This window comes from Rattus norvegicus, chromosome 6 (genome assembly GCF_036323735.1).
Source record: "Rattus norvegicus strain BN/NHsdMcwi chromosome 6, GRCr8, whole genome shotgun sequence".
Taxonomy (NCBI): domain Eukaryota; kingdom Metazoa; phylum Chordata; class Mammalia; order Rodentia; family Muridae; genus Rattus; species Rattus norvegicus.
In genome coordinates, this window is record NC_086024.1 from 25,877,374 (window position 1) to 25,903,041 (window position 25,668).

The 25,668-nt window shown below is 42.2% G+C and overlaps 1 protein-coding gene across 10 annotated transcripts in view; it reads right to left on the reverse strand.

The window, feature by feature from the left end:
• Ltbp1 (latent transforming growth factor beta binding protein 1) overlaps positions 1–25,668 on the reverse strand; it is a 395,722-nt gene that overhangs the window by 95,749 nt on the left and 274,305 nt on the right. For 7 of the 10 annotated variants that reach the window (XM_063262385.1, XM_063262387.1, XM_063262389.1 and 4 more), the window contains 9 exons: positions 24,298–24,465; positions 21,550–21,777; positions 19,291–19,313; positions 15,770–15,869; positions 15,203–15,301; positions 8,690–8,815; positions 7,432–7,557; positions 6,213–6,335; positions 2,433–2,552 (listed from right to left, as the gene is read on the reverse strand). In XM_063262385.1, the coding sequence (XP_063118455.1) occupies positions 2,433–2,552; positions 6,213–6,335; positions 7,432–7,557; positions 8,690–8,815; positions 15,203–15,301; positions 15,770–15,869; positions 19,291–19,313; positions 21,550–21,777; positions 24,298–24,465 (1,113 nt within the window). The remainder of the gene's footprint in view (positions 1–2,432; positions 2,553–6,212; positions 6,336–7,431; positions 7,558–8,689; positions 8,816–15,202; positions 15,302–15,769; positions 15,870–19,290; positions 19,314–21,549; positions 21,778–24,297; positions 24,466–25,668) is intronic. The other 3 variants (XM_063262388.1, XM_063262386.1, XM_063262393.1) reach the window with 1 other exon arrangement.

Below are 25,668 nucleotides of genomic sequence, written 5' to 3' on the forward strand. Positions count from 1 at the left end.
GTGTGTGCATGTATGCAATGTGTTGGCATAGAGGCTGTGAAGCTCTAAAAGGAGCAAATCTGATCGACCCAAACCATCCCTAATAAGCTTTGAAGCCAAATATACATGCATGAGCATGACGTGTCTGCTCTCATCCCCATCATCTTTTCAGCCCTAGAAACTCTGTGACCAGTGAAAAGATTAAGATGGAAAAACAGGTTTCAGTAATCTATAAAAATCCCCCGTGGGAAACTGAGAAGAGCGGCAGGTTTGATATGAGCAATGAAGGAATGGTAATTCTGCTTTGGAAGCAGATCTTGAGCTATATGTTATAGAGCCTGACATTTTACCCAAAGGAGGAGGAGAAAGCACACTGCCTATCCTTAATGACGGGAGACAGAAAACATTAGCAAGGCACACAAGGAGCCCAAGTGTGACTCTGGCCTAGTTGAGCAATAGACTGACCTATAGGACTCAGTGTTATTTCTACCTGCTTACTCACCAGTGTGAGTAGACGCATAACATCAGGGAATCCATGAGTCAGGAGGTGTTTGCACTGTTGTGAGCTATAGCTAGTTAAGACAGAGTTGGCTAAGGCATTGCTTCTGGTTCATACACGCCAGTATGTGAAGACGAGAACACCAAAAGAACTCGGAAACATGACAGATGGGAAAACAAAACCAAATGCACTTTCTGAGTAGCACCAATGGCATGGATCACTGCTTATCTATAAACAGGAGGTGAATGGAATCTCACAATCCCATTGGTTGGAGCTTCTTGGCGATGAGAATGGGGATGGAGATAGAGACGTGATGGGGATGGGGATGGGGATGTAGATGGTGTTTTAGAACAAGGGCAACTGTACCAGCAACAATGGCTGCACAGGTCCTGATGTCTGGTCATGAAGCCAAAGCACTGACATTGTCTCTGCTGTCAACTAATCTCCATCACTCTAAGCACCTAAATGTCTCCCCAGAGTTAGCAGAATAAAATCAACATTTGTAACTGAGTGGAGGGCCTTGCCTGCTCTGTCCCCATCTCTTGCAGCATGTGTTCTCTGTTCGCTGGGATCAACTACATTGGCCTTCTCTTGCACAGCCAGCTCCATTTATCCAGAGGTTTCTGGCATACATCTTGCTCTCTCAGAAACGGTTTCCCTTCCTTCCTCATTGAAATGTCCATTAAGGAGTGTTTGAGAGCAACCTGTTTTATGATTCATTTTGCTCCTCAATATATTTCAGTATGTGACACAATTATTAGGGTGTGTATGTGTGTGTGTGTGTGTGTGTGTGTGTGTGTGTGTGTGTGTAGTTACTACACATTTGGAAAGAAATTAAAATAGGAATGAAGGCTATGCTAAACTCACATATTCAATGTTCTGGCATGAAGTAGAAAGATGTAAATTTCTAAAAAAAAACAAGATTTATTTTCTTAAATCTCTGTGTCTAAGTATTATCTTACATGTATGTATGTGTACCAAAATGTATGCAGTGCTCCAAGGCCAGATGATGGTAACAGAGCCCCTGGAACTGGAGTGAACTGTAGTCACAGGTTAGTGGTGAGATGCCGTGTGGGTTCTGGAAACTACAAGTATCCTCTGCAAGAGCATCCTATGCTCTTTTTTTTTAAATAAATTATTTTATTTATATGAGTATACCATTGCTGTCTTCAGACACCAGAAGAGGGCATCAGATCCCATTACAGATGGTTGTGAGCTGCCATGTGGTTGCTGGGAATTGAACTCAGGACCTCTGGAAGAGCAGTCAGTGCTCTTAACCACTGAGCCACCTCTCCAGCCCCGCATCCTATGCTCTTAACAGCTGAAACCGTCTCCCCAGAACTAAGAGCTCAGCTTAAAACAAAACAATCGTAGGCAAACAGATGCACAAAGGCAGAGAACCACAGCAGCAGAGAACTCTCTCTTCTTTAGCTCCTTCGTTTCAGTTCTGTGTGTGCCATGCCAGCTTCTTGCTGTGTCCCATCTCTCTGTCTTCCACTCCACCTCACTACATTTTCTTCCCTTTAGTCCAGTACAGGGATTGAACACAGGAACAGACACAAGCTAGGCACAAGCACTATCACTGAGCTACATCCCCAGCCGTTTCCAATCTGAGAGAAGATCTTGCTATGTACTCTGGGCTGGCCTGTAAGCTGCAATCCCTCTTCTTCAGCCTCCCAAATAGCTGGGATTGAGCACATATACTTCCCTTTCTTTCCTTTCTGTGGTGTTTACCATTTTGTTTTATTTTATTTAAGATCTTAGTAGGGATAGTTTGGGTCCCTCAGAACTATTTGTCCCTTTTAGAACTTCATGTACTCTGTGCCAAATCATTTTCTTATATTCCCCATGATTGAAAGGTATTCAAAACTTTTCTGAGAACCACATAAGTTTCTTCAATTTCACCTTTATTTTCAAAGAATTGAAATCCTGATGGGAGTGTGGTGGTACCTACCGAGGCATTGTCCATTCCAGCCACGGAACCCTTCTGTGCAGGGCACACACTGGTAAGAACCTGGGGAATTCACGCATTGTTCCTCGGGACAGGTACTTGGGGTCAGACACTCATCGATATCTGGAACATTGAGAAGTCAGGTAGTGAACATTGTATCAGAAGGCCAAAACAAACTCTGAATTTCATCATGGGTATGAGAAAAAGCATCTTATATTTCAGGAAAGAAGGTATTTGGTGAGGCACTGGGTGTAGTGGTGAACCTCCAAGAGGAACACACAGGTAAAGGTGGTTAAATATTTGTACACATTGGAAGGGCGGCCTTCTCCTCCCTGGGAGTCAGTGGGTTGTCTGGGGCCACACTGTGGACCAAATCTTTCAAGTGATAGCAAAGCTTGCCAGAAAGAAACACAAGAAAGGAGGACAAGGGTGACGAAGCCACACATCCATCCAATAGAGGTTTTCTCCATAGACATAACATCTCTAGTGACATAAGCACTTTGTTTTCGTGGACCAGAGGGCATTATAGGATTGAGTAGCTTAACTATCATATTATATGGATTCTTACAAGTGAAAGAGAATGAAGGGAGAATGAACTCATCAGATACTTCAAAAATTTTCCAGAAGAGGTGATACGACCATCTATAAACTCTCCAGCAAAATGCCACTTTTACTGTGCAATGCTAAGTGACTTTATTAATCACAATTCTTTTTTTTTAAAGAGAGAAACCACTTTAAATATGGTTGACATTGTGTCAGAGGTAATGAGGGGTGTGTGTGTGTGTGTGTGTGTGTGTGTGTGTGTGTGTGTGTGCATTTGAGAGAACAACTTGTGAGAATTGCTTCACTCCTCCCACCCTGTGGGTCCTGGGGATTGACCTTAGGTTACAGAACCATCCTCAGTCCTAGGCATGGTATCTTATGTTTCAAGACACTTTTTAAAAAAGAAGGGAAAAAGGTTCTAGTTTTAAAATGATACCAGTAGAAGTCTCCTTTCCTGGTGAAGCATTATGTATTTACAGAAGCACATGTTATGTCTGTTTCTGAATACAAAATGTACAAGAGAGAAGACATCAGAACATACTTATGGAAACACACTTTTAGGATTCAAGGCAAAACGTGAAAGTGAAAATAAGCAGCATTGGTTCACTAATTAATCACAGGCATTTGCAGTCGTCATTCTAGATACCTTTAAGATCACTTCCTGAAAGAACCTTCTGCACAAAAGATGCTTAAAGCGAGTATCATGGGGACAAACAAAAACCGAGTCGTCGCTGTAACTACATGACATCCTGTTGTGATATCCCCCTCTCCCACTGTATATGAATCCTTTTCTTTTTTAAAAATAGGAATGCAACTGCCAAACCAGAGATTGTCACTGGCCACAGACTGCTCTGTGTTGAGGTGTAGGGCAGCACCTGCGGATTTGCTGAAGCACTTCCTGCTTGGCCTTCATCTGCAGAGCCAGGGCCACCTGCCTTGTGACATTTTAAGGGCAAATGAGATAATGTCTGAAAATTACAATGGGCTCCTTGGAGACTCTACTCTGTTTGAAAGCAGCTTCCTTCATGACGTCTGAGACAAGCTTCAGGGAGCCAGAGACCTGGGGACCTTTGGTTCTGGTCCACCATGGAATTAAAAACAGTCCCATTATTTGGTCTCTTTTTCTCTTCAAGCCTTTTTATGGAGATAGATGGATGCACACCCACGGAACCCTGGTGACTTGTTAACCTCAGTTAAATAATTCCCATAGATTATTACTGAATCTCCTGTAAGCTATAAAATGCAGCGTTTTAAATGTTCTAGGCTACTTTCTGTCATTATTTAAATATCCTCTCTCTTCTTTGCGACTATATATGGAGCATAATTAAGGATTAGTGCTTGGTTTCCTTTTTGTGTATGAATATTTGCCAAACATATCTTCAATTTTTAGCACTATTTTTGCTTGGGCCAATGGAGAATACATAGGCAAGAAGTCATGGAAGAGGATGTAAGGACTTGAAAGGGAGAAGATGAGGAATTATATAGGCTGCAGCTACATACATTCATACTCACAATGACCCTGCCAATTGGTTTCCTGGCTCTCCTTTGATAGGCAACATAGAAAGGTTTAGACCAGACAGTTACTATGAACGAGAGTTGTCAACTAATTCCCACCCATGCTTTTCTAGTCACACACTCTGTACTGCAGAGGAAGGATTCCCTAGAAGAGGACAATGGGGACACTTTGGTGCTTGTCCAGTGGCACTGGGCCATAGATAGGAAGGTTCATGGCTCTGCACTGATCCAAACTGATCAGATGCCCAGTAACACACAACGCTCCCACTTGTCTCTAGAATTAGAACCCAAGTGGCTGAGGCAAGAGGCCAGCAGGACAGGCATGTATGGACTGCCAAGAAATGTCTAATTAGTTCTCATTCCAGCCCTAGGTCATCTGCGTGTGAAGGGAGCCAATATGCAGAAGCCAAGGGACAGCTAAGGGAAGACTGGTCCACTGAGCATATCCCTTCTCTAGTTGTAGAAGCCTGCCCACAGTGGACATGATTCAGAGCTTCAGGCAGCTGTAGGAAGCCAGCCAGGGAGTGCCAGGATCCAATACCACATCTAACTCTAAACCCTTCAAACACCAGGTCAGGGTCCTGTGTCTTTGTGAGTCCGTGTCAATATTGCTGCAGAAGTTAATCTCTCTGGGGAAAATAATTACCAAAAAAAAAAAGAAGAAGAAGGAGGAGGAAGAGGAGGAGGAAGAAGAGGAGGAGGGGGAAGAGGAGGAGGAAGAGAAGAAAGAGGAAGAGGAGGAGGAGAAAGAGAGGGGGATGAGGAGGAAGAGGAGGAGGAGGAAGAGGAGGAGGAAGAGGAGGAGGAAAAGAAGAAAGAGGAAGAGGAGGAGGAGGAAGAGGAGGAGGAGGAGGAAGAGGAGGAGGAAGAGGAAGAGGAAGAAGAGGAGGAGGAAGAGGAGGAGGAGGAAGAGGAGGAAGAGGAGGAGGAGGAAGAGGAGAAGGAGGAAGAGGAGAAGGAGGAAGAGGAGAAGGAGGAAGAGGAGAAGGAGGAAGAGGAGAAGGAGGAAGAGGAGAAGGAGGAGGAAGAGGAGAAGGAGGAAGAGGAGAAGGAGGAAGAGGAGGAGGAGGAGGAGGAGGACAAAGGAGTAATAGTGATGTAAGGTGAACATCTGCACCAACAGAAACACCAATTAGAACATAATTCTGACCATGCTGTACACAGTTTCCAAGACATTTCACTAATGAGCACCATCTCCATCAGTGTAATGAAGAAACGTTATCTAGCACTGTTAGTCTCTGGCTCCAAATTGGTCAGACAGCGCTTCAAACAGTCTGCAGGAAAGTTCCAGAATACACGTAAAAAGAAGACAGTTGAGACAAAAGAATGCAGCAAGATGGGGGGGGGGAATGAAAAATGAACCCAGGTTACACCTGCATTGTATTCACAGATGAGTGAGCGGCCAGACACTGTAATTAAGTCTGGCCTCATTCCAGAATAATCATCAATTAACTGTGCTCGCAACTGCAAATACCAGGAAAGACAGATGCCAAGGTGAAAAATAAGGAGAATATCCACGTAGGAAATAAGGCAGACAGAGCCACGGAAGTCAGGCAGAGGCTGTGAGCAGAGAAAGGGCTTTGAACCTTGTTAAGGGACCAAGGACTCACTGGGTCACTGAAGAAGAGCAAAGCCCACGGCAGCTGCCTTCCAGCCCTGGGTCTAGACCCATCTATGTCTCGGAGTCCTGAGTCACAGGTCTCTCAGTCTTGTCAGCACACTCACCCTCACAGTGGCCCCGTCGTGACATCCGGTACCCACTGTCACAGTATTCGCATCGGAAGGCCCCAGCAGTGTTGATGCAGCGGCCGTCCCTACACACATCGGGCCTCAGACATTCATCCACATCTGCATGAAACACAGAGTATTGTCCAGGGTTATTCATTTTTATTTGCTATGTTTTTATTCTTAGTTTCTAGTGAGCAAACAAAATAATACATTTCCTTTATGGCCTTTACATTTAGTTTTGTTTTTGTTTCTCCCCCTTCCAACCTGCTCCCCCACCCTATCCCTTCTTACTAATGCTGCCCCAACCTGCATCCTCTCCCAGTATCTCCCTTTATGCCTCGATGCCACACAATTTCTCTTCCTTCCACCATATCTAGATCTTTCTTTTTAAGTATCCTCCCCCTTCTCATGGGTCCCTTTCTGGTTTCCTGACCCCTAATCATATTCATTTCCATAAAAAAACACACACATGTACATACATACATACACACGAACACACAAAGTTAGGGGTTGCATATAAAAACATGCAGCATTTGGTTTTCTGAGTATAAATAAACTTACTTAATATTTTCTAGAAATTTTAGTAATTTCATTTTTCTTGAGAGATGAAAAACACTTCCATTGTGTGTGTGTGTGTGTGTGTGTGTGTGTGTGTGTGTGTGTGTGTGTGTGTTATCTAGGCTGGTTCCAATTCCTGACTACTGTAAATAGCACAATAGTAGCTATAAGTGTATAAGCATACATAAGTGGCAGGATACAGAGTCTTTGGGGTATGTGTCAAGAAATGGTACAGCTAGTTCATATGGCCATTCTATTTGTAGGGTTTTCTTTTTTAGAAGTCTACACACTGATTTCCGTAGTGACTATACCAGTTATGCCTTGCAAAGAAACCACTTTCTACGTCTCCTCACTCCTATCTATTTAAATGTGATAGTAAAATATCTGGTTTATGCCATCATCACTTTGATGTACTCAGAACGCTCTCAAGGTGAATGTTTACATTCACATGACGGCGGTGGTGACCCCAAAATAAGCTCTTTTATTGCACACCTTTGATATGCATCCTTCCAAAGTGTTGCCTCCCAGGACCAAGCAGATTGCTATAGCATAGCCAATGTTAATAATAATGTTTAATAGAAGAGTGTTGCAATGTTTGCGTGAGTGCCGAACTTGCCCATCCCCCAAGAGCCAACGCCAAGAACAACATCATTATTACCTATACAGTTAGAACCCTCCTCACTGGCCATAAACCCTGCTGGGCAAATACACAGGAAACTTCCCTCTGTGTTCTCACAGCGACCCTGGGAGCAGAGATGCTGGGCCTGAGCACATTCATCAATGTCTGTTAACAAGAATACGATGGGCAAAGTTAGAAGTGCGTATCAGGACTCTGTTTCCATTTTCTGTGAAGCACCAACTAGCGACACCACTCCCTGGGGATCAGAGAGTTCTTCATAAGCAAAAAAGAGTAGCCAAAGGGGAAATAACCCTTAGGAGTGTTCACAGGGAATGTGTAAGTTTCAAAGGGTAAGACTTAAAACACTATAAAAAGACCCCATAAAACCTAACTATCACTAGTGTTTCAACAATACAGATGCTGGCTCAGTAGAGAAAGTTATCCTGGCGAGCAGGGGCGCCGAGCATTGGGATTCACCTTCACCAGGAAAGTTAGAGACAGCCCACTTGCAATGCATCCAGAGCCACTGCTGGGTCGTGATCGTCTCTATTACCTTTCCTGCTTAGTAACTTAAGTTCCTAAGGTGACTACACATGACAGACGCAGGAGAAAGTAAATATCAGTGGGGGGTGTGTCTTATACCCACTCACCTACACATATGCATACATATATACATATGAAATGCAGACAGTAAAGTAGTGCTGGGTGTGTGTTCTCGGTGCTTACTTAATCATTCACTTACTGACTTCTTGCCCACGTCTTAAAATGGAGGAAATTTTCTTTTAAAACGTTAAAATGAAGTTGAAGTCAACGCACTGTAATGAATGACTAGTAATTCTATAACACCCATGAGATACTCCCCCTGCTCACTTAGGAATCCACTCTTCATGCATGAAGAGGTTTTGAATTTAGCAACTCCTATCCGAAATCAGACTTTGCATGCATATGTCAGACTTTGCATGTATACATGGATTTATTACTGCTGCATGCTTCAGTGTTGATTTGTGTGGGATAGAAACAAGATTATAGGTAGCTATGGCTGCAGTTCCTATTTTATTCATTTTTGTAAAGCAGCCCACTTTTATGCAAATGTCCCACCTGTAGCAAGGCATTAAACACAGAAATAAGAGAATCCTGGGATTTGAGCAAACTACTCCTTTTTAAAAAAAAAAAAAATTTAAAGCTCTCTCTAAAGAATTAAACAGTAATGTTTTCCCAGGATGATTAAAATTAAGAAGCATTCCAAGTATGCAACTGTTTCCTACTCAAGAGTCTGCCTACCACATGTGTTCCTTACCAATGCACTTCCTCTGCTGCTCACTGAACTTGTAGCCCTCGTAGCATATGCAGGTATACCTCACCGGCAGGTTGATGCAGTGTCCTGCTCCGCAAATATCCGGGTTCACAGTACATTCGTTGATTTCTTTAAAAGAAGCAAAGCAATGTGAGGAACACCACCTCAGCAGGCATTTCAGTGTCCCCCTGTAACAATGTTTCACAAGCAGCTGAGGTCTGTATCCTGAACACTGTGGCTATGAGTTTAACTGCAAATTCAGGCAACTGCTTTGTGACGGACCAGGTGGTTTCACCTAAGCTCGTCCCTCATTTCCGGGGGAATCAAGTTAGAAGGTGAACTAAACAGAAGTTCAGAAGTCTTCCATGATGAAGGTGTAAGAAAATCAATCCTTCACAAAGCAACTTCCTGCATGGCCTATCAAAGAGTTCCTCTGAATTCTATTTCTTCTTATGGGAGAGAATTTGAGTCATCACACGGTCTCTTCTAATGAGAAATGTAGGAGGGATTTCCATCCATTGGCACTTCAAATTTGAGTTCCTCAGAAGTGTTCAAGCTCATGCAAAATTTTACTTCTACTGTCCAGACTCCTAAAATTTCTACATGAGTATTGCAATGCTAAGGTGATCACACTTTGCCTTAGCAAAGTAGAACCGTACCTTAAATCTCTTCCATTTGCCCTTGCTTTCCTACTGATGCCTCTGTGACACTTCCTGCTTCCTCCAAAACTGCACTGTCCAAGCCCTCACCCCAACCCATACCATCACATGTCATCACACCATGATGGTGGAGATGCCTAGGAATGCGTAAAAATGAGCTTAATTCATCGAAAGGTGTAGGATACTAAAGGGCCTTTCTGAGATGGCTTGCCCACCTAAGACATCTTTTCTCCAATGACACCTGCAGGAAAGTTTAATGGCAGAGTGTGGTAAGCACACCAATTGCTTTGATGGCTTGCAGTCAGAAAAGGGTATACATTCTAATGTCATGTATAGTCCTGTAGCATGGGATAACTTACTCAGTCATTTCTAGACCATACTTTACCAGTGCAAAATAGAAATAATCGGAGTTCCAACTTCAGAGTTGAAAAGAGCCCAGTAACACATGTCACTTAATGTGCAGCTCAAAGGCGTTGGTCATGACTATTGTTCCTACTGTTCACAATGAAGTCATATACCTAACAGGGATAGAACTGGAGATGGCTCTCCACTTAAGAACACTGGTTGCTTTTCCAGAGGACCAAGGTTCAATTCTCAGCAGCCACACTGTTTGCAAAACCCAGTCCCAGGAGATCTGACACCCTCTTCTAGCACCCACAGCCACCAGGCATTGCGCGCGCGTGATCACACACACACACACACACACACACACACACACACACACACACACACACACACACCATGCACATAAAATAAAATAAACATAATGTCATTTCTATGTGCAACAAAACCCTGAAGGTAGAGTTTCACTGGTATGAAAGCATAGACTCTCAGGTAAAAATTCTCCTGTGGGAATTTCATAGAGGAAAATAAACAAATACATCTCCAGTTTTCGTTTATTCATTATAGTAGATGCCTCCTTTTTAATTGATTGGCATTTAACACTCTTGGTTTGTTAATTATTGAAATTCCTATACACATTTTCCTGGCCACTTTCTTAAAACAGAAAAGCCAAAAATGAATTCATCAGAAGGTTGAATGCACAATGATTCAGAGCTAACTGAAGGCTGTAAAACTGGGGTTTAATCACGACAGCAACCCCCCTCATGAATACCAATTTCTTGAGGAAATATTTATCTCTTGTTTTCAGGCATTACTTAGGTTGGAATTTTTGCACACATGAATGAAAGTCTCCAAAAACACATGGTGCTGGGACAGAACTCAATATATTCCCACCACACAGTTTGTCAATGTATTTCATTTATTCCTCTTACGTTGGTTCTATTATGTCCTGTTAGCCATCTGCAGGAAAGATGGCTAACAGTGACAACTCTTTAGTTGTAAGAAATGGAATGAGTAACAGTGGCCTTTCCCTTCAATCCAACACATTAAATTAGAGCTGCGGGGTTGAAGTCATACAAGAGAAGAATGTTGGGGAGTTTGCATTGACTGTCTTGTAGATTATGCATTCAGAGGCACAGCTCAAAAATATTAGTCCTGGTTAGTGGGGCACTCAAGATGTATGAAACTGTCTCATTGACACCACTAGAGGGTACTAGGAGATGCATCCAGGAAGAAAGGGAGGGAGGGAGGAGGGGAACGAAGGAGGATAAGAGATGGAATGGAAGGAACATTCCTACGACACAGTTGATTTCTTCATTGGCCATCCCATTTTCATGGAGATTCATTATTATGATTAATGTGTTCTCAAAGATTGCTACCATTCACTTGCTAAGCAAGACCCCGCCCTCCTGGACAGAAAGAGCCTCAACCGCCTTCAGGATAGCTTGATGCTATCTACAAAGCAAACACCAAAAAGTTAATCGAAATCAGTGTTTTCCTTAAACTGAGTATAAGTCAGCTGGGATTGGCGTTATAGTTCTAGAATCCTAGCACTTGGGAAATGGGAATGGGAGAAACAAGAGTTCAAGGTCAGCATGAGCTACATAAATCCCTACCTCAAAAAGGTAGGCACTAAGCTCAGTGGTAAAGCACTTGCCTAGGATGAGAAAAGCTCTGGGTTTGCCTTTGATCTCTAGCATGTGCACATGAGTAGACATATATATCAGTGGGGGAAGGGGCATGAGCATGCCTAGCTTCAAGCTTCAGGCATTCATGCAGGATGGACCGCATTCCTACAGAATGGGCCACTCTATGAAGACACATTCCTTTTGGAAACTGTCTACATGCGCTTTGGAAACACAGCCAGGACATTCGGCTGAGGCCTAACCTCTCAGGCAGTACTCATTCCTGTCCTCAGGGGTTCCCTGGTTAAAGTGACTGTCCTTTGTTTTAGAGATTGTTAGGTAACCCACTGAGATGGTTGGGTGACTGAGTGTCCCACTGGACTATTTCCTGTACCCTTCAAAATGCTTGCATGTGTGCATCTTGGGTTGTAAGACGGTGCTGCCCCTGACACAACCTCACCCTCACCAGCTCAAGAACCTTATTCTCTTCCTTGGTCTAGAATCCACTAGGGACTCCGAGGAAAGAACCATGAGCAAAAGCCAGTGGAAAACCAAATGCTCTGTGCCTCTTAGTTACAATGTCAGTGGGAGACTCAGAAGCTCAGTGTGTTCATTTTCTAAAACTCAGTGAAAAGAGAAGCTTTGGGCCAGTTGTAAAAGCCCATGTGTTGGTCTCAAGGTCACCCGTTCATCGTGTGATTATCCAAACGGATAGAAGAATAAGGAATCAACCCACAGACAATGGAGCTAGAATAGCAAAGGGTGACGATTTTATACTTGAATAACCAATTCATTTCACATCGGCATAGTGAGACCGTAACGGTTTTGAGACCGTAACGACAGTAGGACTATGCTTCAGAGTTGAACACTTTCAAAGGGGGCCAACTCTAAGTTCTGGAAAAATCAGACTAGCACATAGTTTTTAAAACATTCTGGCCATGGTCATTATGGAGGTTTCTATAAGGTAGTTGTGGGAGAGGAAAAGCAGTTCCTGGCCAGCTTGCAAGGGCAATAGAAGAGTGAAAGCAAGGCATCAAGTATTAACTCATGGAAAGGTTTATTAAAATGCCCTGGCTTCCCAACTTCCCCAGGAGGAGCAGACATTGTCCCACAACAATTGAAACAGATGTTTCCACTTTGTAAATATTTGCTAGAGAAATAAAGGTTTGATTTTTCCAACCTATCCTTCAGCTATTGTGACACTGTGCAAAATCAAGAATTTCTATGCTGAAATGCCTGATTTATTTGGAAACGGTAGGCCAGTAACGCGGCAAGTCACCAAGTCAGCTGTTCGGAGTAAACTAATGCTTCCCGCAAATACTCCGCCTCTTTTCTAATTAATTATTCCGCGTCCAAGGGTGTGTGGCTACGTCCAAAAAGGCTCCTCTCCAATCTTGCAACCACAAAGATATCATCACTGAGCAACGTGGAACTGATGGTGTTTATTTTAGAAGCGTAGGTTAGTCCATCCCTTCCTCCAATTATGGGAGAAAATAGCAGCAAGACATGACTTTGTGTTTAAACTTTAAGGGATGAAAACTGTACAACGTCCCTGTGGCCAATAATGCTCAGGCTCCTTAAAGCTATACGTTGGTCCTCACATTAAATTGCCAGGAATGGTTACATTTTGATTGAAAGTGAAATTTGGCATGACACGGTAGTCTCATGCTATTGCACTTCATGTTCACGTAATAACTCAGAAGCTGCAAACACATCAATTAGAAGACTCTCGACTTATAATTTTCTCCCTAAGGATGGATTTCTTCCAAAAGGTTATTTTACTGGAGGAAGTGGAAGCACTTACAACTGTTACACAAAATGGAAAAAAGAAAGTCGGGTCACTTGTTTCCTGGAAGGAAATGTTTGTGCTTCAAACATGTGATAGCAGATGCTACTGCTGAGTATCTGCCAGACTAAATTGAGCTGTCCTCTTACAACTTCATATAGCAGGGCTGCATTCGTTTCTCTTTCCTTCAGCTCCCCAGTTCGCTGAAGCCCAGAAACTCCCCCTTGTTAGTCATTCCTCACGTTTGCATTTAAGCGATGAAACCAAGACTACTGGGGCAGGAGAGATGGCCCAGTGGTTAACTGCCCATTCTGCTCTTCCAGAACCATCCATGACTCTGCAGACACTGCACTCACACATGCCCAGAGTCTGCCCCACCTATATGTATGTATATAGACATAATTGGAGATATATACATACACACACACACACACACACACACACACACACACACACACACATATGTGTGTGTGTGTGTGCCAGAACTAAGCCAGGGAGTGACCGCCCGGGTCCGAGAGTATCAGGGGGCCAGCGTAGAGGGGTGACACACAGGAACCCATCACGCCTATTTTTTATTTTTACCGCAACAATATTACATGCTTATATGTCTTCAGATGAGCAGGGCAGATGTCCACATATATGGGCTCAGAATATAGAACAATAATTTCAGTCATGCCCATTGTAAAATCATCATTTGTATTTGATTACAGAGCCAATTTTCTATTAATATCTGTCAGTCTATTGATCTATCATCTGTACCAATCTGTAAGTCTGTATCTCTCTCTCTCGATATATATATATATGTATGTATATACATATATATAGATATATACACATGCTACACACACACACACACACACACACACACACACACACACACACACACACAGGAGTCCGTCTCTCCCCCCCGCAGTCTTTCTCAGTGCACAAAGTTTATAAGAATGCTGTGAGCTTGTGAAGTCTCACTTTCTCTCCCTCCCCATTTGTAGCCCCAGGATGACTTCCTACACAGTGCCAACCTCCATATCCCTTGGCATTAAGGCAAGGTGAGGCTAGGCCATCTGAGTGAAACTCGCCCACCATTCCTGAAAACCTTTTAGATTAGCAGTTCCCCCTTTCCCTGTGGCATTGAAGACTTTCTCTCTCTTCGGGGCCCCATCATGGTGTTAGGGTATGATCTTCTCCTGATGGCTCCACTTGAGAGCCTCATTACGGCCGCCTACTGTCATGAGCCTGTCCTCTTCTGAAGGGCAAATTACAAACGTCTTCTTTCATTATAGATCTCTAAAGATATTTAGAACTGCTCACATTTCTACTGCTCTTCACTTGGTACTGATAATAAAACCCAAGAGGGGATGCCATGTAGCTCAGGGAGGGCCAAGGCCAGCGGTGCAAGTGTGTCTTGGTTCTATCACTGAACTGCTTCTAAGTTCATGGTTGAGCCTATGGCCTACCTCTTTCTCCTTTGTCACTTAACATTTTATTCTCAGCAACTGAATGTTTGGATTCAATGTTTTTCTCTATTATATATTATGTCAAAATTCCCCATTTATTTCTGTATCATTTTTCCTATACATCGTCTTATTCCATTTTCCTATTTCTCTACTATAAAGAACATTACCTCATAATATTCTCCCATTTGTTTCAAAAGCAATACATTTCTAGAATTTTAAAAATAAGGATTGAAATATATATATTAGAAAAAATTTTGAATATACAAAATAATATCTAAGAGCATAAAGATCACCTATAAACTTCTAGCTCGTCACTGGTAAACACGGATGCAGTTCTTTTGATCTCCTTTTCCTTGTTTGTACACATTTAAAAGTAAAATTGCAATCATGACATTGTGTCCTATAGTTTTTTCTTAAGTATTACTCCAGAAGTATTTCTTTAAAATACTAAATATTCTTTAAATACATTAATACCTCTATAATGTGCCATTGTACATGTACCATGATTTCCTTGTGCACACTCATCATCAATACATCTATACTTATGACTAACCTTGTGACGATCTATCTCACGCATTTGTTAGTCCATATTAAGTGTAGTCTGCAGCCATGTTCTCATGGGATGCACAGCACAGCAAATACTCACTGACCTGTTACTTGCGTAGGAGCAATCACTTGGCTGGCACTTGATGTAGAACCTTCAGGAGCCACCTCCACAGGCACAGGAGGGGATGTCTTTTCAACCACTACTGCATGAGGAAGGGGGACAGGGAAATTCAATCTTGGCATGTACACTGGCATCCTTGTACAAAATATAAGTACGACTTCATCTAAATAATGCAATAGCCCTGTTCAGGAACTGACGATGATCCTGAAAGCCCATGGTATTAAGTCAGAGTTCAAAACATGACCACTTGATAAATAAGAAGTTCTGTTTGTACACTGTATACTACACAGAAATATAGTATACTATATAGAAGTTGATATTTTCTTACATACGCTACTCTTCTCAAACCAACATTGTTCTAGTATAGGGATGTACTGCAATGACCAGAAATAGGCATTTCATGATGAATTAAAAGATACAGCTCAATGAATGATTCATTAAACACAATCAAAGACACACACACACACACACACACACACACACACACACACACATCCTCATGAATTGTTTCAGAATATCCCTTTAAACAACACACATCAGCTCAGGTTACCTGGGAACTGTGGGTGCAGATGAATAGTTGAAACCCCTGGGGAGAGCTGGGGTTGCCCAGGTTCAAGTCTTGTTTTCTCTTGATCCAGTGAGGGTATTTCCTGGGTTGTTGTTTTTGAGACAGAGAGAGAGAGAGAGAGAGAGAGAGAGAGAGAGAGAGAGAGAGAGAGATGCAGAGACATAAAGCAGTAATTACTTTAATTTTCCCATGTACTGTTATTTTTATTTAATTATACTATCAGCAAGGCAAAAATATCATGGATCAGATACACACCTACATATATGGCTTTAAAACATCATGATGTTACAATGCCAACTTCTTATTTTTAGCGGCCATGCTATTTATCTATGCACATGCTCTCATCCACTTCCTTGGAATTCAAAGACAAACCTTGAAAACAAGGACCTTGGTTCCATGTTTGATGTGAACTCGGCAACATTAACTCTAGTTGGGGATGAACTAGCCATGTCCTTTACAGGTGGCTCTGCCTCACAGCCACATTTTGTAGATGAAATGATTGGTGTAACAACTGAGACATAAGGCAGAAAAGCCACTAAGCTGAAATACTCAAAGCCAGGCAGTTGTCACTGTGGCCTTCTTTAGCCCACATCTAACAGGTTGACATTCTCAGCTCTCTCAGCTGTGGAAGGCTGCCATAGCAACAGCAGCTGCAGTCTTAGAAGACTTGTGGCTTCCTAGCTGGACCTCACGCACAAAGGGAAGAAAAATCAAATCCATCCATCATCGTGGCTCAGCTTTCAACTGTAACTCTGCAGGGACTTGTGCCAATGGGACACTTAGTCTAGTTAAGTAAGGATATGAGCTTTGGCTCACATCAGCGTGGGGCCAGAGAGCTCAGGACACCTCATTAAGTGCATTCATCAAGTTACTTCCTCACTATTAGCCAGCATCTCACCTCTCGGGCTCAACTTGCAGAAAGCCCACTTCCGGACATCCGGTTCACTCTTGCCCTATTGCCTGGCTTTTGTCATTACCTTTCATGTGTCTTCGACAGTAGATCCCCTCACAGACAGTTTCATCGGAAACCCAACTTGTACATATTAATTCCTACAGGCTAACTCTGGACATGCTATAAATTCCTCATACTTCCTACAAAAGCAATCAGCCTCTAATAAAACTTCATCCTTTCTGTCAGTCAAATAATCCATCTAATAGTCCAAAAAATGTTCTATCCCACTCAGATTTAGTCATTGTTTTTTAGGGCTTCCTCTTTCATTTTCTACTCTCAACCCTGTCCATGTTCAGTATTCTTTGTGGTGGTTACCCTTCCTTTCCTGCTTTCCTTTTTGTTGTCATTGGTTTGGTTTTCTTTTTGGCGCTTGTTTGTTTGTTTGTTTGTTTGTTTGTTTGTTTGTTTTGAGACAGGCTTTCTCTGTGTAGCCTTGGCTGAACTACATCTTGCTCTGTAGACCTAGGCTGGTTTTAAATGCACAGAGATCCACCTACCTCTGCCTCTAGAATACTGTGATTAAAGACATGTGCCACCACAGCCCAGTGGTCTACCCTTTTCTCATCCATAGTCCTCAGAGCTACAGTCTAGAGTCTCACGTTCAGCTGATGGCATCACTTAATTGTCCTCTCAAACTACCAGTCTCTCTACCTCAGTTGCTCTTGCAGTAGTTCTAGGAATCACTGACCACTTGCTACATTTCCCCACATACCCTGCTCTCCATACAAAGGTGGCCTCCATCAGTCTCTGTGTCCTCTTCCCTGAAGCCCATGGCATACACCACTGAAGAGCAGCCCACAATGAAGCACTAACTCACTTCTGTGGTTTACAGCAGGATCTCCCCTTCCGCCTTAGGTGTGGCCTTCCATATCAATACCACTTTGCCACTTAACAGGCGGGGACCCAGTTCAGCGGCTACTACCCCACAATTTTGCTGATTACAAGTATAGTTCCAGCCCGTAAAGCAGGAGCATGTTCCCTTTCTAACAGAAGCGTTGGTATTCCGTTCTAAACCTTCCTACACATTCTCCACATCTACCTTCAAGATGGTGAGACCTTTGTAAAGTTTCAGTTGTAAACACATCTTCATTTCATTCCCTACCCTGACTACTCCTTTTTTAAATTAAAATGAAGTTAAGACTATACAAGGAAAATGGTCAAAGGAAGTTAAGACTATAAAAGAAAAATGTTCACTATCTTTTTCTGATTCAATCCTCCCTCTCTGTGTGTTTTGGGGGGAGGGTTGCAGGTGTTCACACCCATGCACTAGCACATGTGTGCACACACACTTGTGCCTGCCCATGCATCTTCACCTATATGTGTGGGCGGGTAGGGGCCACGGGTTGGCATGAGGTCTCTTCCTTACTCACTTCTTCTCCTCATTGTTTGAGAAGTATCTTTTCTTTCATGGTCTCACTTACAGTTACAATAAACTACACCATCAAAGAGGACAGAGCTGAGTTGTAATAGGTTTGTTTAGGCAGCTTCCTGGCATACTTAGAAGCCGGATGATTTCTCCCTTGTGTCATCAAGAGCTGAACCCCAAATCCATAGAATTGTAAGCTCCTGCATATTACCTATCTTTCAAGATGCCACAGCTGTGCAAGCCAAGTGTGCAAATCTGCTGGATTTCTTTCAGGCTCAGTGTGGCACGGTATCTCCCAATATATGTCTAAATCATTCCTCAATCATCGTTTTCTTCTTCGGGATTTTCATAACGCATATATGAGAACATACGGTATACGCTAACAGAGGAAACACTATTTAAAATAGTTTATTTCTGCATCTATCTATCTACCATATAAGTGTTAATACCTAATATATTTTTGGCAAGTGGATGAATGATATATAAGCAAAAACCATTTAACAGCTATATAATTTTCATATTATCAAATAAAGATTCCAAGGGTACAGAGAAGATGCAGTGTTACATAAACAGGACATCAATTCAGCAAATGTTCCCATTTCCTGCTATTGAGTCTCACTAGTCCTACTCCTACCTCATGCTGCTAAACCCAATACTGATGAAATTGTCTCTAAGATTTCTAAGAAAAAACATTTAAGTATTTGATTGTGGCCTTCAAGGGCACGTAATGTTTTTAATCTAATTTCATCTCATTTTAATCTAATTTGATCCAAATGTTTGGTGTTAAGTTTTAGTTGAATTAGTTAGTGTCTGGCTTACTTTGATAGCATACTGAGAACACCCAATGGCGTGCACACAGCAGAGCGTTTCTTCCCACAGTTAGTCCAAAACCACAACCAGACGACTCTGAATTCTGCTTATCTTTTTTCTTCTCTCCACAATTTAGCAGTGGATTGGTGCTCCCCACCACATCCTCAAAATCTCTTAGCTACCACTGTCTGAGCACTGAGAAGAACATGCTCATTTAGACAATCCTACCGGTAGTATTGATGAATCGTGTCTCCTTACAGTAAATGGTCTCTAATATGAATGTCCTAAAGTTGACAACAACAAAGACCTATACATATCCTTAAAAAATGTCTTCAAGTCAAAAAGAAAACAGACTTAAAACAGTGAATGAATTACCTTCTCAGGAGGTGCTGTTACCACTAAAACCAGAAAAGAGAGATGAGAATTAGTACAGGGAGCACAACCCACTCATCAGACTTCAGATTTCAAAGGGAATTAGGAAGCCAGCATCTCCCCGGCCCAATTACAAAGCAAATTAAGTCAAATGCAAAATGCCAATCACCTGCCACATGGGAGGATTTTAGGAATGAGTGAGGGAGAACTTTTTGTGTATTCAGCTACCAAGGCTCAGAGATCAAAGGTTCAGAGCCGTTCATTCAAAATTAAGAAAATGAACCTCAAGTTTAAAGAAAACACTTCCGGAAACATTGTTTAATGCTTAATCTTGGGCTTGGGGTATTTCCCGTGTCTTAGAAAACCAATGTTTCCAGGGTTCAGAAATCCATCTCATGTCAGTGTTAAAAAAGAGAATGACATTGTTCATAGAGACATGAAAATGGGTACTGCATTTTTTTAACATAATCCAGTTTTTAACGAAGGCTTCTGATTATTTTCATGCTCACTCACTGGAACAAAAGCCACACCTCATAAGCCAGTAAGAGGCAATTGTAACTTAGCATCAATATAATTAGCAACTTAAGTATTACTCAATCAGCCGTGTTATTGTGGTGGGGTGAAGTCTTTGTATTTTTTGAAATGATTGTTTTCATTAAGCAATTCCTAGCACTAGTCAACAACTTTGTTTATTACTTGGAATTTTCTGAGTCACTTTGTCTCCTTAACTATTAGCAAATAAGTTGGATGCATTAATTCCAGGAAGAAATGAGCCTACCAGATAAATTAAAAACACTATTCTTCTGATGGGAGGAAGCTGTCTTTCTACCCTATGAAACCCATTGTTAAGGAATTCGAGAGGCAACCATACTTGTACCCATCTCCTTTCAAGAGACAGAGGATGAGCAACCTATCCCAGTGGTTTTCAACCTTCCCAACGCTGCCTTTTAACCCCCCCTCATGTTGTGGTGACTCCTGACCACATAATTAGTTTTGGTGTTACTTCAAAATTATAAGCTGGCTATGGATATGAACCACAGTGTGAAGGTATGATATGCGGGGTGGTCTTAGGAGGCCCCTGTGAAAGAAATGTTCAACCCCCAAAGAGGTTGTGACCCACGGGCTGAGATCTGCTGACCTTGGTCGACAGAGACAATATCACGTGAGGTCCTACTTGCTCTGCCTACCCCAGGAGTAATTACAGCACAGTGAGTGAACCAGTGGGAAGAAATAAGCCTGAAGGCGCCAATGCTCAGAGCTCAGGACAACCCCTGCCACTAGGGAAGGAGGTTATGCCAAGCTCCCGCATGATTTATGAATGGGCAACTCTTTACCCAAGAATTAATGGCAAACGCCAAAAGAGCTTTTCGTTTTATTTTTACGTTTTGTGAGGAAATAGATACATTTCTTATAGACCCAAAACTGTTCCATTTTTCAGGAACAAGTCTTTTCTGTGGTAATCACACAGAATACACTATACACTAAGGAGAGAAGAAAATCTCTCTTGGGGAAGGGGTAGGGCTGCAGAGACTGTCAAAACTAGAGATCACTAGACTTTCTGCCCTTAGTCATGGGTCCCATTATACACTTTTTATGACATGCAACAAGTCAGGTCTATGTCTTGAATTTCTCACAGGGTAAATGAAAGGACTTTACCCCGGCCCTCCCAGATTCTTGAACTGACAGGTTCCTACTTTCCTGCCTGTAACCTGGCAGTATCCCATACCTGCCTGCTACCACCTCCCAAAAGCTCAGCCCATGTTTCGACGTGTTTAAGCCTGTGGATTCTCCTTTATGCACCAGAAATCTGGACACAGAAATGAACCTGCACTATTCCCTGAAGATGAAAATCCCTCTCCAGGAGTAAACATTAAGCTAGTGTAGCTCTGGAATTCACATGGAATATTGTTACCTGGTAGGTACACACACCACAGCAGTGACTCTCAATCAGGGAAAATGGTCCATACTGGACCTAAGGATGTATTCAATGTTCGGGTACCTTTTTAGTATAGAGTGTGTGTGTGTGTGTGTGTGTGTGTGTGTGTGTGTGTGTGTGTGTGTGTGACATAAAAGTCAAAGAACATTCACTGCTGAACATCCTACATCACCCAGTATAGCTTCCTCACCCATTAAAGAATTACGCACTTGAAAATGTCACCATCGTTAAGGATAAGAGCCATGCTCTAAAGGGACAAAAAACAAACACAAAAGTACAGACACAGAAATGGATGGCTAGAACCCACACCCAACAAGTAGGCTCACCTTCAGGCTCTGCCACTCCCGGCCCATGTTCCCGCGAGGAGGTCAGGGCCTCCACAGGCTCTTCCTTGGCTGGGAGAGGTGGAGGATGAGTACTTTTAGCAACAGGTTGAGTGTTCTTTGGCTTGACAAATACAGCTTCTTTACCTATATGCTGATGGATTGGCCTGCGTCTATGAATGCCAGAAACCGTATAACCCATTCCACCAGGACAGATTTCCTTAAAAGCAGCTAGATTTGGGATGGGAAAATATTCCTTTTAAAAATCTAACAGTACACATTTAACAGAGGAAAATATCATGATGAATATCTCTTAATAAATCATGGCTAATATAGGTACATTTCAAAACTTCAGAAACAGACGCAAAACGTAAGCAGACTGCTTAAATTTCTGATAGACTTGCATATTTACAAGAAAATTTCAACTTTTACTTTAAACACTTATTCATCTATTAATTCCTTATCCTACCAAATTAGAACATATATTTAGCATGAATTTTATATATTGTATGTATATGCTAGCAGCCAATATGCTACTATGTAGACTACATTATATATGTAAACTATACTACATAAAAAGATATGTAATATACTAGGAGTCGTTTTAAGTACAGGTGACAGCTACTAACATGTGAGTATGTAATATCACTAATAGTCAGGTTTTCTCCTTCCCCCCTGCTTTTGTGCTTTCACTGGTTGCTAATGAAGAACTCAGTGGACATCTAAGTTAAATGACAAGAAGGGGTTCACTATATTCAGGGACATGGGGCTCTGAAACCCTCCTGACTTGTGTCCAGAGGACTCAGCCAGCATGTTACATCTGGCATGGGGTTACTGGTGATGAAGGGGCAGAGAGGGGACAACTGCTTTTGAAGAGGACCTTCAGGTATTGAGAAGAAAGCCACACCATAAGGACAAGTCAGAGGCTACAGACAGAAGCCAAAGCAAGAAGTACATGCCAGACCAATCTGTGTGTGTGACCACAGAGAGCTCTGGTCAAGGACAACCAGCAAATCTGGTCAGATTTATTGCGCAGAGGACAATGGGACATTCTGTACCATTGTAATCATCACCCTTGTCAGGAAAAAAAATGTCTTTAAAATGTCCTTTTCCCCCCTCTGAGTGGACTGGGTACAATGTGTGATTTGCAGACCTCCAACAGCAAACCCTGGGGCTGGTGGAGTGTGGCAGACAGATGCAAATTCCACATAATCCCTGGGTTGTTGGGGTTGGAAGCAAATTGCCAAAAGCAAACAAGGGGACTTATGGTAAGTCTTTGTTTCTACTTTTAAAAGTAAAAGTAAAATAAGTCATTTTTCATTTTCACCAAACCAAAAAAAAATCATCTATTGAATGTACAGGCCTAGAATTAGTCCTTAATAAAAAGGAAACTCTACAATATTCCCTTAAAGCTGAAATACTGATTTCTGAGGATTCACCCACTCAACTGTGGAATCTACTAGGATAGAGAATTCTTAATTAAAAAAAAAAATGGATAGTTCCAGAGCAAAGGATGGTTTTCTACCAAAGCACATATTTGATTAAAATCATCACATGAGCAAAACGTAAATACAAAAAAATCTATGATTGATATCATAATACAATTTAGTTATTGTAGTTTGGGAAGCAGCCCTGATGGGCTTTCCTCATCTTAGTTATACTTCATGTAAGGATTAAAACTCGGCCAAAATTGACCTTAAGGAGACATGGGGGCCTATGAATGACAAAGCTTTGTTAGTAATGAGTGTGGTAGAAGGCACAGGAGGGTGCTAGTGCCAATGGATGGAATCTAAAATCATGCAATCTATCAATTCACCGACAATAAACTGTTACTTTTGCCGCAGTTGTTCCTTTTGACTCTAACCACTACCAAAGGTGAACTATGATACTAAAATTGACATTTAAATCCTGTCTACTTTTGTGTGATCTACTACACAATGTTCTGTAAAACACTACATGGCCCTGGAGTTTTAATGCACTTTCTTATAAGGGAAGTTCCTCTAAAGTAAGCAATTCATTGTGATGCTTGGCAGCTACACCATGCCAGTGAAATAGAGGCCACACCTTCCTTGATCATATGATGCCCGATGCTTGCAGATCATGTCTCAGTTTTCTACCACTGAACTCCTGACTCCGCTTGGGAGTTTATTGATTCCATGGTACAATTACATTATCTAGAGAAATGTATGCTCTCAGAGCACAGGTAATTATGAACCAAACTGTACTCAACTTATTAACACTTGACGCCCTTCACAGTTCAATGTGGTTTTGGCAGGATCTCTGGAGTTATCTTTGTAGAGTAAATTGAAAATTGAATACAATTCTTTGTGTTTCCCATTAGAAAAATCAAGTGCAATTTTAATAACCAAATAAATAAATCAAATGTCTACTAGGCCATTACTATAAAGCTAAACAGTGGGCAGTGAACCACAAGGAAAGCACACAGCCCAATACAGCTTACTGGTTCTTATACTTAAATATCAGTTCTCAAGTTCTAGAAGCTGATAATAAAATACAAGGGTTTATCTTCTTAGCTTAACATGTAAAGAGAAGACCATAAATAATGGGGGATTCCTATGTACATTTTCTTATCTGACTTGAGCTTCTCCAACTAGGCTTTCTTCAGAAATAATACAAACACAAAACGCCATTAAAAACTAAACTCAAGAAACCTAAAGTAACCCAAGCTGCTGAAGTCATTTGTTCCTGTAGCTGGGAACATTCACGTGCATATAGTTGGTTATGACTTACCTGTGCCCGGGAGGGGACATTTCTCACACTGTGGGCCCCAGGCCTTGCCCACACTACAACAGCAGATCTGCTTGGTGAGGTGAACAGAGAGAGGGTGCATACACTGCCTCCCAGGACTGACGAGGCGGTAGCAGGGCCCTTTCTCTTCTGAGATCATAGGGGGATCCGCTAAAGAGAGAGACAAGCCTGATGTCACTGAAGAAACGAGCCATATCAACTTAAAGTTAAAGCCAGATGGTCCTAACAGCATGGATGCAAAACCGTGCTTTAAGGAAAATCCATCTAGATTAGGGGAATCATTCATTTTTGTTATGTGTCCATTCACTAAATCAGAGTCAGAGCACCAAATACTCTAACTAGTTATTCCTGTCTCTGTCTGGATTCTATTTTTAACAAATATTAGTATAGGAATGTGTGCATAAGTTAAACATTTCCATTAACAGCTAGCTGTCCAACCAACCCAGACATCTATGATTAATCACAATTTTGACAAACTGTTTTCCGAGACTGGGGTAAAAATTGGTACTAAGACAACAGTTGATGAAGGTCCAGGCACCATGGAAAATCAGGAGCATGGTTAGTACTACAAACCAGCAGCTGGAGAGCCGTCGGAAACTCAGGGGTTCTCACCCAAAGCCAGAGAACATACATGGCACAGGGGGAGTGGCTGCTGATCTGCTGAGATACACAGTCCCAAGGCCACAAGCACAGCAGAGCAGGCAAGGTCTAAAGCCCTCACTCTATGCTGCAAAGGGAGCCAAGCTGTTACCATCCAACTCCATCTCCTCACCCTCATCTTCTACTATAAATTAGTAGTGAGTGCTCTTCATTCAAGCGCCTGGCACATGAGGCAGAGTTGAGAGCAGGATGCAGCCTTGCCTTCCAGGTGTGCATCTCTTAGTGCATGCATGGCTGGGCTAAGTGCTACAGGACCAAATTGGGTCCGAGTCAACCCTGCCAAGTCAGCTGCAGGTTGGTGGCCTCCTGTCTGTTTCCCCATCTTGGCCATATCTCTTCTCTTTTCATGATGTCATCCCAATCTGCCTTTCCTCTAGCCCCTGGTACTCACGATTCGATCCAACTTTTTGCCCTTCCTGCTTAGATCCACACTTTCACCTTTCCAACAGGACTGACTTCCCAGGTTAGAGGCTCTGAGAATATTCTGAATAATTAAGTCATATGGCGGCGGAAGATGCAAGGGACATGGCTGGCTCTAAAATGTGGAGTTACAGCTTACCTGTCCCGTTAATTTTCAGGATATCTGCTGTGTGATGATGTAATTGGGAAATGTACCCTACAGTTTGCACCATTTGAAAACTTTGTCCCTTTTATTGTTGAGGATAGCTTTAGCTATGCTGGGTTTTTTCTTAT